Source organism: Macrosteles quadrilineatus, unplaced genomic scaffold (genome assembly GCF_028750875.1).
Source record: "Macrosteles quadrilineatus isolate MER2022 unplaced genomic scaffold, UCM_ALF_1.0 Scaffold_5__1_contigs__length_97177068, whole genome shotgun sequence".
NCBI classification, from domain to species: domain Eukaryota; kingdom Metazoa; phylum Arthropoda; class Insecta; order Hemiptera; family Cicadellidae; genus Macrosteles; species Macrosteles quadrilineatus.
In genome coordinates, this window is record NW_026542598.1 from 82,651,793 (window position 1) to 82,672,967 (window position 21,175).

General features: G+C 40.8%; 1 protein-coding gene and 1 long non-coding RNA gene across 2 annotated transcripts in view; one reads left to right on the forward strand and one right to left on the reverse strand.

The window, feature by feature from the left end:
* The window catches only part of LOC128995730 (inositol polyphosphate-4-phosphatase type I A-like), a 62,122-nt gene that overhangs the window by 9,927 nt on the left and 31,020 nt on the right, over positions 1–21,175 (reverse strand). The window contains exons 11-27 of the mRNA XM_054420749.1: positions 13,054–13,214; positions 12,340–12,523; positions 11,771–11,861; positions 10,961–11,074; positions 9,552–9,785; positions 8,894–9,138; positions 8,533–8,643; positions 8,259–8,369; positions 7,985–8,095; positions 7,711–7,821; positions 7,437–7,547; positions 7,163–7,273; positions 6,889–6,999; positions 6,552–6,725; positions 6,020–6,428; positions 3,347–3,564; positions 1,483–1,772 (exon numbers count right to left, since the gene is read on the reverse strand). Coding sequence (XP_054276724.1) covers positions 1,483–1,772; positions 3,347–3,564; positions 6,020–6,428; positions 6,552–6,725; positions 6,889–6,999; positions 7,163–7,273; positions 7,437–7,547; positions 7,711–7,821; positions 7,985–8,095; positions 8,259–8,369; positions 8,533–8,643; positions 8,894–9,138; positions 9,552–9,785; positions 10,961–11,074; positions 11,771–11,861; positions 12,340–12,523; positions 13,054–13,214 — 2,897 coding nt within the window. The remainder of the gene's footprint in view (positions 1–1,482; positions 1,773–3,346; positions 3,565–6,019; positions 6,429–6,551; positions 6,726–6,888; positions 7,000–7,162; positions 7,274–7,436; positions 7,548–7,710; positions 7,822–7,984; positions 8,096–8,258; positions 8,370–8,532; positions 8,644–8,893; positions 9,139–9,551; positions 9,786–10,960; positions 11,075–11,770; positions 11,862–12,339; positions 12,524–13,053; positions 13,215–21,175) is intronic.
* On the forward strand, positions 17,696–19,975 carry LOC128994026 (uncharacterized). The gene is made up of 2 exons (XR_008490864.1): positions 17,696–18,072; positions 18,915–19,975. It is a non-coding gene; the product is annotated as an uncharacterized LOC128994026 (long non-coding RNA).

Sequence of the window (21,175 nt, forward strand, 5' to 3'; positions counted from 1 at the left end):
TAATTGTTTCTTGTTTTCATTCATTTAAAACCTCGTTTAACCAAATAAATCGTTCTAATCACAACTAATAACACGTCCCCTAGTTATATAACCAAACATTAAAGAACTAATCATACAGTTAACTATAAAATAATAGAAACACAATTTCGTTGACACTAGCGATCAGTGTCACCGGACATGAACTAGACACGAAAAACGAGCTTCAAAGTTTACTTGTGTTGGTTAGGCTATGTTAAGACTATAATAAATTTTCCACCCTAATAATCATAAGAATAATATTAAACATACTTCTAAATATAGTTTATCGACTATCAACTATAATGTAAGGTATATTTTTGTCGATTTTATCAACTACGTTGCTCTTAATCCTATAGTTATTCGTAGGATACGACATTATGGTACCTATACGATATAGGTACTACACTTTCGGCAACACTGGCTAAAAATCTTCGTGCTTGGCTCCCATTGGACGGCCCGCGAGGCTTCTGATTGGGAGTTAGCGAGTTCCGCCGAGGGACCGAGTTAGCGACTTCCGTACGAGGACGGAACTCGCTAACCCGGCTCTAGAGCGGGTTAGCGGGTTCCGGAGTTAGCCAATTCCGAAACCGAACAAGTTAGTGAGTTCCTCTCATCGACCAAATTTGAAGATAGGGCGTTTAACATGGGGTTAGCGAGTTCCAGAGTTAGCCAATTCCGCGGACCCCCCCTCCCTCCCTTCTATTGTTTTTCATTGCCAGTCACTAGTCAGTCGCCGGCGACTGCTTTGAGTTGACCTATTCTGTTGTAACAGCTAAAAAAATAGGTTAGGACAACTACCTCTTGCTTATTTCTACAATGTAAAAATATTTGTAGGTACTGTAGAATCTACAGTAGTAAATATTATCCAGTATTTCAAGTATACACAAGTTACATTTGAACAAATATTGATTTTTTTACCAATTTAAACCAAACTCGACTCGAAACTGCCGAGTTAAAAAATAATCTCGAGTTTCAAGGCCGTACTCGACTCAAATTTGAAATCTCAAGCACTCGCACATCTCTATAATTAATCAAATTTATATTATTGTACAGTATCCACAGACGCGAAATCGGCAAATCGCCACCGGCCGCTATCCCTTCCCGTCATTTCTCGTTCCCCGTATTTTTCCCGTCAATGACCGATTATCTGAAAAATCAGTTATCCGAACAACCCCAATCCCCAATTAATTCGGATAATCGACGTTCTACTGTAATTTCATTAAATAAAAGCTAAAAAAATACTAATATAGCCAGTTATAAAATAAAGAAAGTTATTTTTTTACAGAAAGTAAATTTTGTCCATTTACATAAGTAAATACCAGTTTCAGGTCACTGAAACAGTCAGTCCACTCATAGTAAGTAAAGCTTTTATTGAGTCGTCCAAACGTATACCTTAACTTCTTACCAAATTTAACCTAACCATTAACTATGGTAAAACAAACTAGCAACACAAATGTAACAAACCTCTCTTGTCACTAGGCACGTTGAGCTTCCTAAACCGATGGTAGTACTGATTGAGTCTGTCGAAGTTGTCCACGTTGCTTCTCTCTTGCGGCTTGGTCGCCCCTAGACTCTCGGCGAGGGTGGCCATCTCGTTGATGCCAATGTTGAAGAACACGGGGGTGACGTGGAAAGTAACAGAAGTGGTGGGGGGAGAGGAGAGGGGAAGGAGAGAATGTACAGAGTCCGGTACCGGAAGCATCACACTCAGCGACGATCCAGACTTGGCTACCTTGGGCACCACCTGTTCTTGTCTGGGTGGAACAATACGGTTGTAATGCTAATACCAAACTGTTCTTAGTAGTAAATGTTAAAGAGGAAAATCTTTTTGAGGTTAGTATTTTTAAAGGAAATATTTTCTAGTATTTAACACTTATTTTACTTTCTTGAATTTAAGAAACTGTTATCGAACCAACTGATTTGTAATTGTTTCAATCTAAAACTCCTCACTGAGCAACACCAACTCTCACTGTTCAAGGGATCTTTTTTGCTTACATTACAATTTACAGGAAAATAAAGTTGCAATTCTCATACATTTGTCTACTTTTTATACCTAGACATATTTCTGAGGTAACAAATCAATGAGTTTTTTTGTTTGATTCACCAAAAATCTCATTATCTAAACCCCAATTATGCTCCAATTCCTGACATAAAGTAAAGTTCTTATGGGAGATAGGTTATAAGTTAATAGCATTACTTAAAACAGTGGAAACCTGTTTATTGTCATGCAGGTTGCATCAACTGTTCCTCCTGACCCTAGTGGGACACTAAAGTAAATGTTAGTGTTTTTTTTTTTTTTTTTTTTAAATGAATAGTTTAGCTAACCTGAGAAAATTAGAGTCAAGACGCTCTTCAAACTACTCCTCAGCGTTGTAATTTGTGATCTTTGCGACTATTACACCCTGAACACTAATTTTTTTCAGGTAAGCTAGTTAAACTCTGTTTCTTTACAAAAAATACCTAACACGCCAATTGACTTTCCATTAAAATATAAAAATAAATATTCTTATTTATGTACTTCTATACTTTTAATTAATATATGGCAATTGATACTTATAGCGGCTAGTAATGTTCTTGGCCTTTAAAACACATGGCTTTAGGACCCTTTCTACTTTTAACTAGGAATTGATTACAGCCCTGATGATTGACGTTTCACTGTAACCATTACATTACATTACATTAAAACGCAGAACTTCAGTCAAAGAATATTTTAAAACTGAGAATATTATGACTGTTTATGGAATGTATGTCTATGAAACAGTATTATCAGTAAAAGACAGATTTAATGAATTACAACTTATTGGAGACTATCACAATTACTTCACTAGAAATCAAAAAAACCTGGCCACAAGCTCACATACTCTGCAACTTTTTACGAAGACACCTAAATATGCCGGTTCCAAATTTTATAATAAACTTCCTAAAGAAATCAAATTAGAAACTTCCAAAAATAAATTTAAATCAAAATTGAAAAAGTTTCTTATCAACAAGGCTATGTACTCCTTTAAAGAGTTTTAGTTCTATAAGTTATTAGATAATTGCTCTGTTTCATATCAATTGAAACTTTTGGTTTTAAAATAATTTTATCTATATTTTTAATTTTGATATTTTCATGTATAAACTTTCATATTGCACTGCTTGTTTTAATTTATTTGATCTGAAAAGCTATTAATATTGATGGTATGTTGTTATGCCATGCATGATAATGATGAGTATTTTAGTTAGTTAGTTAGTTTTATTAAATTACTCTTGACGCCATTCCTGTATCTATATATTGTACTTTAATGAATAAAGTTATATGAAATGAAATGAAATGAAATTAAATTACCTAGTGTTGGGCGGACAGCGTGTGATGGTGAAGGAGACAGTCTGTAGATCCTCCACAGCCACAACCATGTCCCCCCACATATCGATCTCATCACCGTAGTAGCTGAGGAGTCCCTCAAACGACACCAGTGGTCCTACAGTGCTCAGGATCAGCAAAAACACTGGGTCAGGCTTCTGACACCACAGCTTGGCCATCAGTGCAGTCACCAAGGCAGTCAACTGTAACAAACATCTCACTGTCAGTATCATCACCGTAGTAGCTGAGGAGTCCCTCAAACGACACCAGTGGTCCTACAGTGCTCAGGATCAGCAAAAACACTGGGTCAGGCTTCTGACACCACAGCTTGGCCATCAGTGCAGTCACCAAGGCAGTCAACTGTAACAAACATCTCACTGTCAGTATCATCACCGTAGTAGCTGAGGAGTCCCTCAAACGACACCAGTGGTCCTACAGTGCTCAGGATCAGCAAAAACACTGGGTCAGGCTTCTGACACCACATCTTGGCCATCAGTGCAGTCACCAAGGCAGTCAACTGTAACAAACATCTCACTGTCAGTATCATCACCGTAGTAGCTGAGGAGTCCCTCAAACGACACCAGTGGTCCTACAGTGCTCAGGATCAGCAAAAACACTGGGTCAGGCTTCTGACACCACAGCTTGGCCATCAGTGCAGTCACCAGGGCAGTCTACTGTAACAAACATCTCACTGTCAGTATCATCACCATAGTAGCTGAGGAGTCCCTCAAACGACACCAGTGGTCCTACAGTGCTCAGGATCAGCAAAAACACTGGGTCAGGCTTCTGACACCACAGCTTGGCCATCAGTGCAGTCACCAGGGCAGTCAACTGTAACAAACATCTCACTGTCAGTATCATCACCGTAGTAGCTGAGGAGTCCCTCAAACTACACCAGTGGCCCCACAGTGCTCAGGATCAGCAAAAACACTGGGTCAGGCTTCTGATACTACAGCTTGGCCATCAGTGCAGTCACCAGGGCAGTCAACTGTAACAAACATCTCACTGTCAGTATCATCACCGTAGTAGCTGAGGAGTCCCTCAAACGACACCAGTGGTCCTACAGTGCTCAGGATCAGCAAAAACACTGGGTCAGGCTTCTGACACCACAGCTTGGCCATCAGTGCAGTCACCAGGGCAGTCAACTGTAACAAACATCTCACTGTCAGTATCATCACCATAGTAGCTGAGGAGTCCCTCAAACTACACCAGTGGCCCTACAGTGCTCAGGATCAGCAAAAACACTGGGTCAGGCTTCTGATACTACAGCTTGGCCATCAGTGCAGTCACCAGGGCAGTCAACTGTAACAAACATCTCACTGTCAGTATCATCACCGTAGTAGCTGAGGAGTCCCTCAAACTACACCAGTTGCCCTACAGTGCTCAGGATCAGCAAAAACACTGGGTCAGGCTTCTGACACCACAGCTTGGCCATCAGTGCAGTCACCAGGGCAGTCAACTGTAACAAACATCTCACAGTCAGTATCATCACCGTAGTAGCTGAGGAGTCCCTCAAACGACACCAGTGGTCCTACAGTGCTCAGGATCAGCAAAAACACTGGGTCAGGCTTCTGACACCACAGCATGGCCATCAGTGCAGTCACCAAGGCAGTCAACTGTAACAAACATTTCACAGTCAGTATCATCACCGTAGTAGCTGAGGAGTCCCTCAAACGACACCAGTGGTCCTACAGTGCTCAGGATCAGCAAAAACACTGGGTCAGGCTTCTGACACCACAGCATGGCCATCAGTGCAGTCACCAAGGCAGTCAACTGTAACAAACATTTCACAGTCAGTATCATCACCGTAGTAGCTGAGGAGTCCCTCAAACTACACCAGTGGTCCTACAGTGCTCAGGATCAGCAAAAACACTGGGTCAGGCTTCTGACACCACAGCATGGCCATCAGTGCAGTCACCAAGGCAGTCAACTGTAACAAACATTTCACAGTCAGTATCATCACCGTAGTAGCTGAGGAGTCCCTCAAACGACACCAGTGGCCCTACAGTGCTCAGGATCAGCAAAAACACTGGGTCAGGCTTCTGACACCACAGCTTGGCCATCAGTGCAGTCTACTGTAACAAACATCTCACTGTCAGTATCATCACCGTAGTAGCTGAGGAGTCCCTCAAACGACACCAGTGGTCCTACAGTGCTCAGGATCAGCAAAAACACTGGGTCAGGCTTCTGACACCACAGCATGGCCATCAGTGCAGTCACCAAGGCAGTCAACTGTAACAAACATTTCACAGTCAGTATCATCACCGTAGTAGCTGAGGAGTCCCTCAAACGACACCAGTGGCCCTACAGTGCTCAGGATCAGCAAAAACACTGGGTCAGGCTTCTGACACCACAGCTTGGCCATCAGTGCAGTCTACTGTAACAAACATCTCACTGTCAGTATCATCACCGTAGTAGCTGAGGAGTCCCTCTAACAAGACTGATAATATTTGAAAGTACACATGAAAAGCTAAGTTTCTTACAGATCTGTCCAAAGTGTATTGACTATGCAATACAAAATTTAATATGTCTTGGACCCAAATAGGAACGATTGAATATAATTTACATTGAGCTGTAAAACATTGAATAACAGCCCTACTAATTATTCCAGGTATTTTTTTAAGCTTATTAATTTCAAAAAATACATATTCTACTTACTGCCTGAGAGAAGCAGACATGCCGCCTGTACCGAACGTTACAAGCCTTCTGTGCAGTCCTTCGGTCCTCCTGTACGCGGAACACACTGTGTGTTAGCCGCGCGGTCTTCAGCAGACCGTCCATGGCTTGCCGCAGCTTCCTCATGCTTGGTCGCAGTTCTGTTGTCCAGTCCGTGATAGTCGCAAAGTCCAGTCCTTCGGTAAACTTGTTGCGCACAATGTTTGCACAGTCCACGGCTTTGTTGAGCGCATCGTCACTGTTAGTCCGTTTCGGACCATTAGTCCTCGGTTGGTTCACAATCGCACCGTTACCGTTCACTCCTACACTAGTCGGCTGAGATGTAACCACTTCTTGTTGTGCTGAGAGTTCGCTGCGGAAACTCTTGGAGCGGCCCATCCCCCTCTGATTCCTGCAAGCAATAACCTAGATGAAAATTGCTGCATATGCAACAAAGTTCAAGCCATCATTAAAATTTGAACAACTGAATTGACTGTTGAATTTTAGTTTTTGTGAGATCACTACAATTTCTCACCTGAGCCTAACGGCTGGTGATCCACACCTTCCACATAGAAACTTGACTTTGCTGACAAGGCACATAACACTGGCTTCTATGTTGAGCTGTGTCAGATCCCAAGGTTCAGGCTCATCTGTAGGCTTGTAGTAGTTGGCAGATGGAGAACTACTCATCACATGGGTGTCTAGGAACCTGCAACATGGGTGTCTATAACATACATAACACTGGCTTCTATGTTGAGCTGTGTCAGATCCCAAGGTTCAGGCTCATCTGTAGGCTTGTAGTAGTTGGCTGATGGAGAACTACTCATCACATGGGTGTCTAGGAACCTGCAACATGGGTGTCTATAACATACATAACACTGGCTTCTATGTTGAGCTGTGTCAGATCCCAAGGTTCAGGCTCATCTGTAGGCTTGTAGTAGTTGGCAGATGGAGAACTACTCATCACATGGGTGTCTAGGAACCTGCAACATGGGTGTCTATAACATACATAACACTGGCTTCTATGTTGAGCTGTGTCAGATCCCAAGGTTCAGGCTCATCTGTAGGCTTGTAGTAGTTGGCAGATGGAGAGCTACTCATCACATGGGTGTCTAGGAACCTGCAACATGGGTGTCTATAACATACATAACACTGGCTTCTATGTTGAGCTGTGTCAGATCCCAAGGTTCAGGCTCATCTGTAGGCTTGTAGTAGTTGGCAGATGGAGAGCTACTCATCACATGGGTGTCTAGGAACCTGCAACATGGGTGTCTATAACATACATAACACTGGCTTCTATGTTGAGCTGTGTCAGATCCCAAGGTTCAGGCTCATCTGTAGGCTTGTAGTAGTTGGCAGATGGAGAACTACTCATCACATGGGTGTCTAGGAACCTGCAACATGGGTGTCTATAACATACATAACACTGGCTTCTATGTTGAGCTGTGTCAGATCCCAAGGTTCAGGCTCATCTGTAGGCTTGTAGTAGTTGGCAGATGGAGAACTACTCATCACATGGGTGTCTAGGAACCTGCAACATGGGTGTCTATAACATACATAACACTGGCTTCTATGTTGAGCTGTGTCAGATCCCAAGGTTCAGGCTCATCTGTAGGCTTGTAGTAGTTGGCAGATGGAGAACTACTCATCACATGGGTGTCTAGGAACCTGCAACATGTGTGTCTATAACATACATAACACTGGCTTCTATGTTGAGCTGTGTCAGATCCCAAGGTTCAGGCTCATCTGTAGGCTTGTAGTAGTTGGCAGATGGAGAACTACTCATCACATGGGTGTCTAGGAACCTGCAACATGGGTGTCTATAACATACATAACACTGGCTTCTATGTTGAGCTGTGTCAGATCCCAAGGTTCAGGCTCATCTGTAGGCTTGTAGTAGTTGGCAGATGGAGAACTACTCATCACATGGGTGTCTAGGAACCTGCAACATGTGTGTCTATAACATACATAACACTGGCTTCTATGTTGAGCTGTGTCAGATCCCAAGGTTCAGGCTCATCTGTAGGCTTGTAGTAGTTGGCAGATGGAGAACTACTCATCACATGGGTGTCTAGGAACCTGCAACATGGGTGTCTATAACATACATAACACTGGCTTCTATGTTGAGCTGTGTCAGATCCCAAGGTTCAGGCTCATCTGTAGGCTTGTAGTAGTTGGCAGATGGAGAACTACTCATCACATGGGTGTCTAGGAACCTGCAACATGGGTGTCTATAGCATACATAACACTGGTTTCTATGTTGAGCTGTGTCAGATCCCAAGGTTCAGGCTCATCTGTAGGCTTGTAGTAGTTGGCAGATGGAGAACTACTCATCACATGGGTGTCTAGGAACCTGCAACATGGGTGTCTATAGCATACATAACACTGGTTTCTATGTTGAGCTGTGTCAGATCCCAAGGTTCAGGCTCATCTGTAGGCTTGTAGTAGTTGGCAGATGGAGAACTACTCATCACATGGGTGTCTAGGAACCTGCAACATGGGTGTCTATAACATACATAACACTGGCTTCTATGTTGAGCTGTGTCAGATCCCAAGGTTCAGGCTCATCTGTAGGCTTGTAGTAGTTGGCAGATGGAGATCTACTCATCACATGGGTGTCTAGGAACCTGCAACATGGGTGTCTATAACATACATAACACTGGTTTCTACAAGGAAATAAAGTAATATAATTCCCTTGGGCTATGGTTGATAGGGAGAGTAAGGAAACCCATACTTCAACTAGAACATCTAACAGTCATTTCACACAAATCAAAGTGTGACAATGCATAGCTGGGAGTACATCACTTCCCCATAGATTTTTTGTAAGATGTGTCTACAAGAAGTTTTGATAAGGAATGTAGCACTTTATCTACTAACCTTTTTCCCACATCACAGTCATTTCCACTTGACATTGATGGGAGACTACCATCATCTTCTTCCTCGTCTTCTTCTTCTTCTTCAGTCTCCAGAGGTTTCATCTCCAGATTCGCTACGTTAGAGTTTTCGTCGATGGACTTATCATCTTTTTCCACATCCTCTTCAGCATCAGGGAAAATCACAAACTGATTCTCACTCGGCTCTCTATGTGTTGATGTCTTTGGATGCAAGTCTCCCCAAAAACCCTGAATAAACAAAAAAATCTGTATAAATACAGAAGACAATAAAAAATTGAAAACGTCGACAAATCAGACACAAGCAGTCAACTATAGTTTTTGGAATTTGGCTTTTCGATGAAAGACTTGGCTAGCACAAAACTGAAGAAGCCGAAAGCCAAACAGTTGATATACTTTCTTGACAAAACAGAGAAAACAACCAAACATTTGCACTGTCTAAAGCGCTATTTTACTCTGCAATTGTAAAAAAACTGTCAACCAGTAAACCTGAAGTCATATCCATCTACAACTCAAACCTTCTTTTGTAAAAAATTCTGTAAGTGACTGTGAAAAATTCTAATTTTAGTGTTTACCCCGTTTTAGTGTGAACCGTGATAATTTAACACTTAACATTCAACAACCATCATAAATCTTCCACTAACCTTGAGACACCTCGGGCTGTCGGGTGTGATGAGTTCGTCATAATCGGGCGACTTGAGCTCGTTGAAACTCAGCTGCTGTGTGATGCGACGGAAGGGGGAGAGAGTAAGACTCTCTTCTATCCCATTGTTGCCTCCTACCACATCCAGAGACACCACTCCCATCTTGTTCTTCTCTACAAAGGATAGAGCTTCTTCTACCAGCCCTGGGTCCCACAGGGTTAACAGGGTGCGAGTCTACAGATGTGAAAAATCTAGTTAGTAACATGTAAAAATCTGAGGAATGCTTAGTGGGGTATTCAGAGGCTGTTGTATACCATAGAGCCCCTTTTGTAACTAACATGTACCCACGTTGGTTGAAATACTTACTTAATTACTCCCATGGCCATTTGTACCTCAAGTGGTACTTGGCCTCACCAACAAATATAAATATAATGTAAAATATAAAATATAAATATAATGTTGGTTGAAATATGTAAAAATATTTTTGTGGGGGTTTACCAGGTTCAAGTATTCCTATTGATATTTAATATAGGATTTTATGAAAGACATGATTATCAATATACTTATCTGCTGCATACAAGTTGCTGATAAATATATTTTTTAAATATACACAATAGTCAAGTGGCAATTGGTTTTGTCGTTTGGTTTAGTCACAGAGCTATTGCATGTGGTGGAAGAAATGTTGATAGCGACGAGTTCTCGTCATGAATGAAATGACCATGGTTCAACCAAATTTTCAGCTTACATAATGAACATTTTAGTTTTATATAATACTAGCTGTAACCCGCGGGCTTTGCCCCGTTTAACTTCTTAATTTTCAAGATGATCTCGTTTGCATGGCTCAATCACGTCCTGGTTGAAGTTTGTTCGCTACGCTCACTCACCTTTAGGTTGGAGCTCGTTCGCTGCGCTCACTTTCCTTCAGGTTAGCTCGTTCGCTACGCTCACTTGCATTCAGGTTAGCTCGTTCGCTACGCTCACTCGCCTCCAGCTTGAAGTTCGTTCGCTACGCTCACTCACCTTTTGGTTGCAAATTAGCTGTTGTCATAAATGTAAAAGAAATAATAGTGCTAGTGCTGCACCCTGTTGGTAATCCTTGTAACTTTAATGCTATTGAACATCACAGAACAGAACCAACTTGTTTAATTGAAACAGCTGTTAAGATTCAATAATTTCATTTCTCATAAGGTTAACATGGGATGGGAAACTCCAGAGCCACTGGGGCGGAGCCCGAAAGGATTTTTGAAATAAGAATATGCCTATATGTTAATCGGGAATGTGAGCTATCATCATGCCAAATTTCAGCCCAATCCGACCAGTATTTTTCGCGTTTACTTTTCCCATACATACAGCAACCACCTCTTTTTTATAATAGTACTTATCAGTCATAAAAAGAAAGATTGTCGTACCTTAGAGATCATGTCCTCGCAGATGGGCAGCATACCAAGTGTTTGTTTGTCTTTAGCAAGCCTCATCAGAGAACGCATGGCCTCCACGACCTCCCTGCGAAGCTGCTTGATGGCCTGTAAGAAAAAAACCTTCACTTGTAAACTGACAACAGTTACACCTGTTGGTAAGTGTAATTTAGACAACCCATCCATATGGACCAGCTGTCACCAATTTTGTATTAAAAAAGAACATAGTTGTTTAAGCCAGTCACAGAATGTGCTAGTGTCTTAAATTCAATTTTCTATCTAATTTTTTTGTTGGTGACATAGTTGGTGTGTCACAACAGTTGCTATAGGCCTAGCTCATAATAAGTCGTTCCAACAGTTTGAATTGGTAAAAAAAACTATTGTGGATTCAACAGAAGTAATTTAAATCAGCACAAGCTGTCGGTGGCTAACATCAACTTCGATTTTGATTTAAAAACTAGCGACAACTTTAACATGGGGATAGAACGTCTAGTTTTATTGTATTTTTAATCAGAATGCCAAAATAAACTATTTTAAAAGTTGCAGGTTTAGCTTTATATTAGGTATTTGATTTGGCACCGTAGGTAAATTGGAGGTTTGTCTGTAAAATATGCATTTAATGTGGGTCCATCATTTCTGTTATATGCGGGATCGCACTAAGGCCAGATATCAGTCATGTGTAGTATTTTGATATAAAAATTCACAGGAAAGCACACGTTGAACACATTAAAAGTATATGCTATGGTATTGGGTAGGCTACTTATTGTATGAAGTTAAATGAAGTGTAAAGCATCTAGGACAAACCTGGATTGCATCGGACGCAACAGTGATTTTGTCAATACCCGGGGAAGAGTTGTGGCTTCTCATTGGTGATTCTTTTATCTGCTGTAGTAACCTGTAAACAATTCTAATTATTAGCAGAACTTAATTTAAGGTTCGTTTTTCAGAGTGTGAGTTGAATGTGTTTCTATACCTTCTTCCTTAATTTTAAAAATATATTGAACCTTACATAGAAAAAATCCCAAGTATTTAACTTCTGACAAATCAGCTTCAATAAAACACACTATATGGTTTACTACCTTTGACTATTACTGCAACTGCTACCAAGATCTTTAACAGCAATTATTGAGGTTAATCAAGGTAGATCAAAGTTTTGATGGTGTTTGAACTCAAATCTAAAATTAAAATCTGAAAAATAGCTTATAACAAACAACTTTTATGTAATAAAATAAAATAGTGGTCAAAAACCTTTCTCATCCTCAAGTATTTACAATTTTGTTTTCATTTCAACCTCATAAAAATTATAAGAAGTAAGATACAGTTAGTTTGCATACTGCATACTCATAAACAACCATTCCAAACGTTATACTGACTTGATAAGTCCTCCATTCTTATTCTTGTGCGAGTGAGCAGTGAAAGCACCGACAGTAACAACATCGTAGAAGTCGCACTTCTTCAGCGTATCGTTCTGCACCCACATTCTCTGCAGGTGGAGGTTCACCGGCGCAAACTCTAGAGAACGATCGTTCTTGCGAGAGCTTGGCTTGAAGAAGCCTCCTGCGCAAATCAGATAACATTTTCATCAATTGTGCTGTTCTTGTAAAATCTTTCAAACAGTTTTTCAGACAATGAAAAGATAGAGAACAAAAGTAACAAAGGTAAATTTTAAGGACAGCAATGGTTGGTAGGGTTTAAGGTTTAACTAAGATTATCATGGTTACGTTACAAAAAGGTCAATGAAATGCCTTTGTTCACTTCATGGATAGGCTTCCATGGTTGTCCCTCATGTTTACACAATCTTGGTCTTCGACCACGTAACTGGGCTATATACAGAAACTACCAACGTTTCGACATTAGAGTTGGACATCTTCAGGCCGAGCGAGCACAATTACAGCAGTTAATAGAACTCGACTCTTGTCTTCTCACTTTCAAACAATGAAAAATTTTATGATTTTTCTCAGGATCGAACCTGCGACCTTATGATTTTTAGGCAAGCACTATATCTACATAACCACACAGCTACCCAGTCTATAACGAAAATTGAGTGTTTATGTACTTAGAGCTACAAAAAAATAACATGGCATTACCTTTGTGCGCAGCGAGGTTTTCACTAGCCTGGGAGTAAAGGTGTAGCAGATGGAGATGTCTGTCTAGCAGTTGAACCTGCTTGGAGTGCCAAGGCTCTACCAACTCTCCCATACCAGCCACCTCTTGTAGCAACTCCTTCTCCTCTTGGATCCACACAGCTCTGACAAACAAACACAGTATCTGTCAATAAGATAAAACAGCATTTCCACTAGATATTGATATTCAGAGATTTTTATAGCCACATCTACATACTGTCACTATAATCGGCAGCAATATTGGATATTGCAGGCCATAGTAGTGGATTTAAGATTAAAAGGTACACACAAGTTAGTGGCAGTAGTCATATAGTCAAAAACCTAATAAGCCCATGAGCGGATGCAGTCAAAAACCACAGTCTGATTCACCACCACAATTATTTCCAGTTCACCTAATGAATGATTTGTAGAGAATGAAATTAAATGGAGATTATAAGAGGAGAAAAAAATGAACACACTTTTGGGATAGGAGAACAAGCACTGTTTTATTTACTTTTTTATACACAACATGTGTTAGCAATAGAGAATAATTTAATTTGATTAAGAACACATGTTAGTTGCAAGGAAAAGAGATGTACATTAAATAAAACATAGAGTGTTAAATAATATGAATGGTTAAAGTTTACTGAACATACCGGGGGCCTTGAATCCCCAGTGGATTCAACAAAAACAGTTCACGAATCCACAGTTGGCAGGGGAAACACTTTGTGGGCAGATCTTCTGAGGTTGCCACTTGATGTTTTTAAGTCTATCACTCGCACAACCCCATCAGCCCCTGGATGAACTGCTGTAATTCGAGCGAGAGGCCACGAGAGAGGTGGTGAGTCCATATGTACCAAAACAAGGTCACCCACTTCAAGATTTTTTGATTTCCGAGTCCACTTGGTACGTTGTTGCAAGTTGTTTAAGTATTCTAGGTGCCATCTATGCCATATGCGTTGATGAAATGCTTGAACTAGCTGCCATTGCTTGAGACGGTTTTCAGGAACTGTCAGGAGATTAGGTTCAGGTACTGCTGTGAGGGGTGCACCAATCAGGAAGTGTCCGGGAGTCAGTGCTGCGAGATCCGAAGGATCATTTGAAAGAGGTGTCAGTGGTCGGGAATTGAGCATTGCTTCGATTTGGGTCAACAATGTGATGAATTCAATGAGTGTTAAGACTGAGTTTCCCATTACTCGACGGAGATGATGTTTCACATTCTTTACAGACGATTCCCACAATCCTCCTTGATGCGGAGCGGCTGGTGGATTAAAATGAAAATTGATGCCTTTAAGTGAAGAGAATCGTTGAATCTTCCGTTTGGAGTCTTGACAATAAAGAGATTTTTCAACAATCTTGCGTAGGGTAGAGTCAGCACCAATGAAGTTGGACCCACAATCCGAGTAAATGTCGGAAGAATGTCCTCTGCGAGATACAAATCGAGTCATTGCAGCAATGAAAGATTCAGTCGTTAGGTCTGTTACTACTTCCAAATGTACAGCTTTCGTGACGAGGCAGATGAAAGTACAAAAGTATGACTTTATGTGTCTCACTGCCTTGAGGTTGAAGATTTTTACAGTAAAAGGTCCTGCATAATCTATGCCGGTGTGGAGGAAAGGTCGAGCAGGAGTTACACGAGACTGAGGGAGATCAGCCATGAGAGGACACACATTTCTAGGTTTGACTTTGAAACATCTGACACATTTATGGATACGAGAGCGTATGGCACAACGGGCAGACAGTATCCAAACATGTTTGTAAAGTAATGCTTGAGTAAGCTGAGGGCCTGAATGAAGATTGTAGATATGGTAGTGGTCAATGAGGAGATTTACCACATGATGCTTTTTTGGCAGAATAATGGGATGTCGAGCATCTTCAGGAAGTGATGTCTGAGAAAGACGTCCTCCAACACGCAATAATCCAAATGAGTCAATGAAAGGTGAAAGACGTTGTAAACGAGTGGAGCAAAATGATTTCCGTTTGAGGCAGTTGATTTCTTCTGTGAATACTTCTTTTTGTACAAGTTTAAAAATGTGATATTTTGTGTCTTTCAGTTCCTGTGTTGAGATGAAACCTTGGCGTTTTTCAGAACCTTTACAGTTGTGTATGAAACGAAGGACGTAAGCAAAAATCCAAAGAAGTCGTTCCCATGAAGAATATTTAATGAGAAGATTGGTCAGCGTAGATTCAGTGGTAGTTGACACAAGTACAGTTAGAGGAGTGTGTTTTACTTCATCTAATGTTGAGATATCTGTAGGTGAAAAAGTTACATCAGGCCAGTTTGAAGGGGGAAGAGAAAGCCAAGAAGGCCCTGACCACCAAAGGGGGTGAGACACAAGCTCAGTGGCTAGAATACCTCTTGAAGCACAATCAGCAGGGTTTTCCTTGCTAGGGATGTAACGCCAACAGTGATAGGGGACAAGTTCTTGTGTTTGGGCGACTCTGTTAGCCACGAATGTTTTCAGCCTGTAAGATGGAGTTTGAAGCCATGTCAAGGTTACTGAAGAATCACACCACAAATAACATTGGTTGAGTGAAATTAAGGGTTTGAATGAAGAACAACAGAAGTTTACGAGTTGAGCTAATAAGTGGGCAGCGCAGAGTTCTAATCGTGGAAGAGTCACCTTCTTGAGTGGGGCGACTCTAGTTTTGGATAAAACCATACGTGTAGTCACTTCTCCGTTGGGTTGGGAACATCGTACATAGACAACAGCTGAAAACCCACGTTCAGAGGCGTCTGAGAAGCCGTGAAGTTCAACACTAGAATTTGGAGAGATTTTCAATGCTCTAGGGATCTGAATGTCTGCAAGTGCTGGTATCGCTGAGATAAAGTTACTCCAAATTGCACTAAGTTCTGGAGTGAGAGGTTCATCCCATTGTAGACCGGTCGTCCAGAGAAGTTGAATAAAACATTTCGCTGTCATAGTACATGGGCTAAGAAATCCACAAGGATCGTATATTTTAGCGACTAGACTGAGAACGTGACGTTTAGTTAGTGTTTTTGGCGGTAGGTTGAGATGAAATGAAAAATTGTCCGAGTCTGGAGACCAGTGTAGGCCAAGAATTGAGAAATGGGGATCAGGTGTAATTTCAAGAAAGACTGGAGAGTCTTTATGAGTGTCTGGAAGAGACTGAAGAAGCTCGGGAGAATTTGAAGTCCATTTTCGAAGTTCAAAGTGTCCACGGTTGAGTAGTTGAATGAGTTGATTTTGAAGGTTCTTTGCTTCATCTACCGTGTCTGCTCCAGTTACAATGTCGTCTACGTAAGTCTGAGTGCGCAAGACATTTGCTGCTTCAAGGAAGTCTTTACCTTCGTCTTCAGCTAACTGGTGGAGGGTACGAATCGCTAAGTAGGGTGAGCTATTTACTCCAAAAGTCACTCGAGTGAGTTTGTATGTGGATATATCTTCAGAGGGATTGTCACGCCACAAGACGAGTTGGAACAGTTGATCGGAAGGTTTGATTAAGATTTGAAGATACATTTGGCGAATATCGCAAGTGAAAACGATATTGTGTATTCTGAAATGTAGCAATATATCACAAATGTTGGTCTGTAATTTAGGGCCGGTCATGAGAGAATCATTGAGGGAAATTCCAGAGCTGGTTTTGCAGCTTGCATCATAAACGATTCGGAGTTTAGTTGAGGTACTGGATGGTTTCACAACTGCATGGTGTGGCAAGAAATAGTGAGGAGAGTTGATATCTAGATGAGGTAGTTTTACCATATGACCTTGAGAGATGTGTTCATTTATATTGTCAGAGTAAGCTTTATACAAATCAGGAGAGAGTGCAAAACGTCGTTCAAGTGAGTGAAAACGTCGTTCTGCGATGAGTTTGGAAGATCCTAAAGGTGGATGATTTTCTTTAAATGGTAGCTGAACTAAGTAACGGCCATTTTCGTCCCTAGAGTGGGTAGCTTTAAACAGATCTTCACACTGTTGCTCTTCAACCGATATCTTTGAGGGTACAGATAATTCCTCTAATTTCCAAAATTTCTGTAGAGAGTTATGCAATTCGTTGTCAACCGTTGAGAGCAGAGAGATGGATGGAGTGTTGGCAGGCTGGGAATCGGTTGAACAAGGTGCATTCCCCATAACAACAAAGCCAAAGTGAGTTCCCATCATGTTAGGCATGTTAGGGCCGAGAGAATAGTTTTCATTCGTTAAAAGAAGAGGGAAGAGAGAAGCTCCGATCAGCATGTCAATGGGCCCTGATAAGTGGAAGCTGGGATCAGCAAGGGGGTAAGGTTTTACTTTCAATAGAACTCTTTGTGATATTTGAGATCTAGGGAGATTGACAGATATTTTATCAAGTATGTGCACTTCATGGTTGGATGCAACTAATTTTCCTGCCAGTGTGTTAACAGTGAGGTTCACAATACCCTTTGTGAGAGTTGGAGATTGAGAAAGACCAACTACTTGTAAGTTGGATTTGAAACGAGGTGCATTCAGTAGTTGAGCAGCTTTTTCACTAATAAAATCACACATGCTGCCACTATCAATCAATGCTCTGAACACATGAGAAACGTTATTTTGAGCAGTAACTTTAACCAGTGTTGTGCCTAAAATTACAGTTTTAGGGATTTGATTAGCAGGACTGGCTTCCTGTGAGCAAAGAGATTGTCACGGTTAAAAGGCCGCCCCAATTATTCGTCATGGAACTGATCACTCCATGTTAAATATCTACACTGTTTGACGCGTCACAGTGGACCGAATATAGTATCCAGCGGAGTTTAATTGTGTTGGACACCCTAAAACCATAATCAACGCTAGTACGGTACTGAAACGGAGCGAGCTTTCGAACAAGTCAGGACAACCAATCAGAGCGGTGGTTCGAGACAACTGTCAGCTGACTCGGAACCTTGGAGTGGAGATTGAAAGTGAAGACGCTGAATCATCCTCATTTGGCCGCCATCAGACTTATCGTTGAGACAAGAAATCTCTGCAACTTCTGGACGCCGGTCTACAATTTTGCCCTCAGATTCTTAAGGATTTATATACTGAGGTAAGACAGTCGGGATTCCAGAAAAAGTCTTAAATTGCTTCAGGGTTCCAAATTCTATTAATTTGTTTGTAATTAAAATCATTTCCAGTTGTTCAAACAAGTTACAGATTGCCGTAGTCATCATGAACTTGGTTTTTCTCAAGCCAAATTAACACGAAATTATAATTCCAGGGTTGACCTTATGTAGGTAATTTAGACAACTGTGGGTAAGACACAAACAATGTTGATAATTTTATAGTTTTAAGTACATTTTCCCTGTTTTATGATAGAAATTGTCTTGTAATTTTCATGTTGGTGCAAAGCAATAAGTTTGCAACAGGAGTCAGTCACATGGTCTCAAATTTTGCAAAATCGTTTAAACCATTTGTTTACAATCAGTTTTGATTTCTCAAAGTTAGGTTAGGTTGTCCAAAAGGAAGAAATGATATATTTAGTAGTTTTTAGAAATTTTTGTCATTCTTGGCCTAGGCCTACCTTGTACTTGTTCACCATGCTTTTGTTCATATGTAGTTCAGTGTTTTAAATATTTCTTGTTTAGCTTAGAAAATGTAATCAACCTACGCTCACTAAATTAAATATAAAGAATGTATTTTGTAAATTATTTATTTTGTAAATGTCAGAAACCAAATTGTTGCTCAGTTGTTCTAAGATAGGCCTAACTTGAGGCAAGAACAGTTTAAGACCTAGTTTCACTTACCGTTAATGACCTTTTGTCATAACAACTACAAAATGGATTAAAATTACAGCTAATCAAGGCCTAGCCTTCATGGAACACATGACTTAAGTTATAGGACTACTGTTAATATTTAACCAGAACAGAAATTATTCACGAGGAATTACAGGGTGTACGTTCCGGCCTGCAAGAGTTCAGACCTACGTCTTATGAGAGATCCTACCTACGGCTTGTGAGAGATCCGACCTACTGCTGGAGAGACGTTACCAGAATTGGCCCACTTACAACCTTGGCCTATCCAACATCGTACGGGGCTGTGGACCTGGACCACGTCCACCCCTACCACCTGTCATCGCAGCGGACCTCCACTGTCTGATAAGTCCTAGGCTAGCCTTTACCGTAACTTTCATCTGACTACAGTTCAACTATCAGCCTACTAAATCATTTTAATTTGGCCAAATACAAAGACTAAGTCAATTTCTCTGGACATTTAACTTAACTTACTCAACTTCTGGTGCATCAAGATTCAAATTTCATTCAAATTTCAATCCAGTTATCTTCAGACTGTATTTTGTGCAACTCCAAGTGCCGAGGGAACTAGACGCAACTAAACCATCGTCTCAACATATTCTGTAGGCTAGGCCTAACTTTTAGAGATATATAGATTACGGTAATCGTTCGGATTGTAGCCGAAAGGGTAATAGTGTCTTTGATATTTGTCGCTGGTGTTGCCTAGTTTTAAGATTGTCTATTTTATTATTTTTGTGTATCTAGTATTGTGTCACATTATGCTCTGCCGGATTGATTAGAGACCTGATATATTTTGTCTCTGTTGTCCCCTGTTTAATTGTAAGATTGTCTATTATTATTGTGTATTTTGTGTCATATTATTGCTTTGTCGGATTGATTATTGACTACGGTCGAACATATATTTTGTCTAATGTTGTCTTTTGAGTAAAAATTAATTGTTGCTTTTCTGTAAATATACTTTGCTACCGTCTGCGCAGTCGGAAATTCCAAAAGCTTTTGGTCACAAAAAAAAAAATAATGTAAATAAATAAATAGCCTATTTGAGTTATATTTTAGGTTCAAGTGTCTTGGTAGTAACGAATACTGAACGAAGAACGTTGTATGTAGCATTTTGATTGATTATTATTTCGTACCGGACATTTGAGTCAGGCTTGTCTGTGCAAAATATTTACTTGTAATAAACCTTCGCTTATTTTGTCATATCTTGTGTCATTTTGAAAACCAGTGTATTTGTCATAGTGTATTATAGTGGGCGTAGGTGGGTCAACCTCTGAATTATCCAGTTTTATTCACAATTTTCTCAAAATTGAAACTCACCCCAACGCTAAGTCAACATAGATTTTAGGGACCTGTCGAACCTCATGGTATATAGGAGCATAGGTTAAGACACTCAATACTACAGAGATCTGCAAAATCTGTTACCATCCTGGGGCTGGAACGTTCCCAGTTTATCGACCAGCATCATACCCCGAAACTGGGTGGCGCCCTGCAGCATCACTGAAGTACTTGGTTATTACCCTGGTTCATAGGCTACCTATACACAGTTCCGCCCACGACCCGTCACTGATTGAGACCTAGCCGTGGAGTGTGTCATTTGGCGCCCAACAACGTGGGGCATTGTTTAATTCATACTATTCTATAAATATATATAGAGGCCTAATAAAAAAAAAAAAAAAAAAATGAGTTACCGATTGCGCAAAGATGAGGTGCAGCATGAACTCCGAGTCCGTGGACTCCCTGTTGAGGGTGATGTTTATGAATTGCGCAAGCGATTGCAAACAGCACTTACGAATAAAACCGCTGTTGACACTGAGGCGGTAGGCAAACTTAATATTAATTCTGAGTTGGAAATTTGTGAGGAGAAATTTTCGGATTTAAGTGAATTGGTGGATGCCTTTGACGCGGGCGTGAAGAATAATGAATACTGGCGGATAGAGGCTAGACTTCAGCACTTGTTGGGCAGACTTCAACTGGTCAGGGATAGAGAAGGCAAAGAGGAGACTATTGCAGAGCGACTGAGTAATTTAGAGGGAAAAATTAAAACGGCTATGGAGCAATTGGAACAAAAACTAACCCGCACACCTGAGGTCAATAAAACCGAACCACCAGTCTTTCCATTAGCAACAGGAAGTGAAAATAAAATTACTCTACAGGTACCAACCCCGAAGGAAATATCCCACAGTAAAGCCACTGATTCTGAATCACAAAGTCAAAGTCAAAATAGATTAGAATTTTCCCCTAAGCCTACAGAGTCACAACGTAGGAGCGTTCCCGTCTACAAGTGGAATATCACATTTGATGGTGGGCCTAAAGTTAGTGTAGGTTCTTTTCTGGAGCGTATTGAGGAATTAAGAATAGCCCGAGGAATATCGGAAAAAGAATTGCTGGACTCTGCAGTGG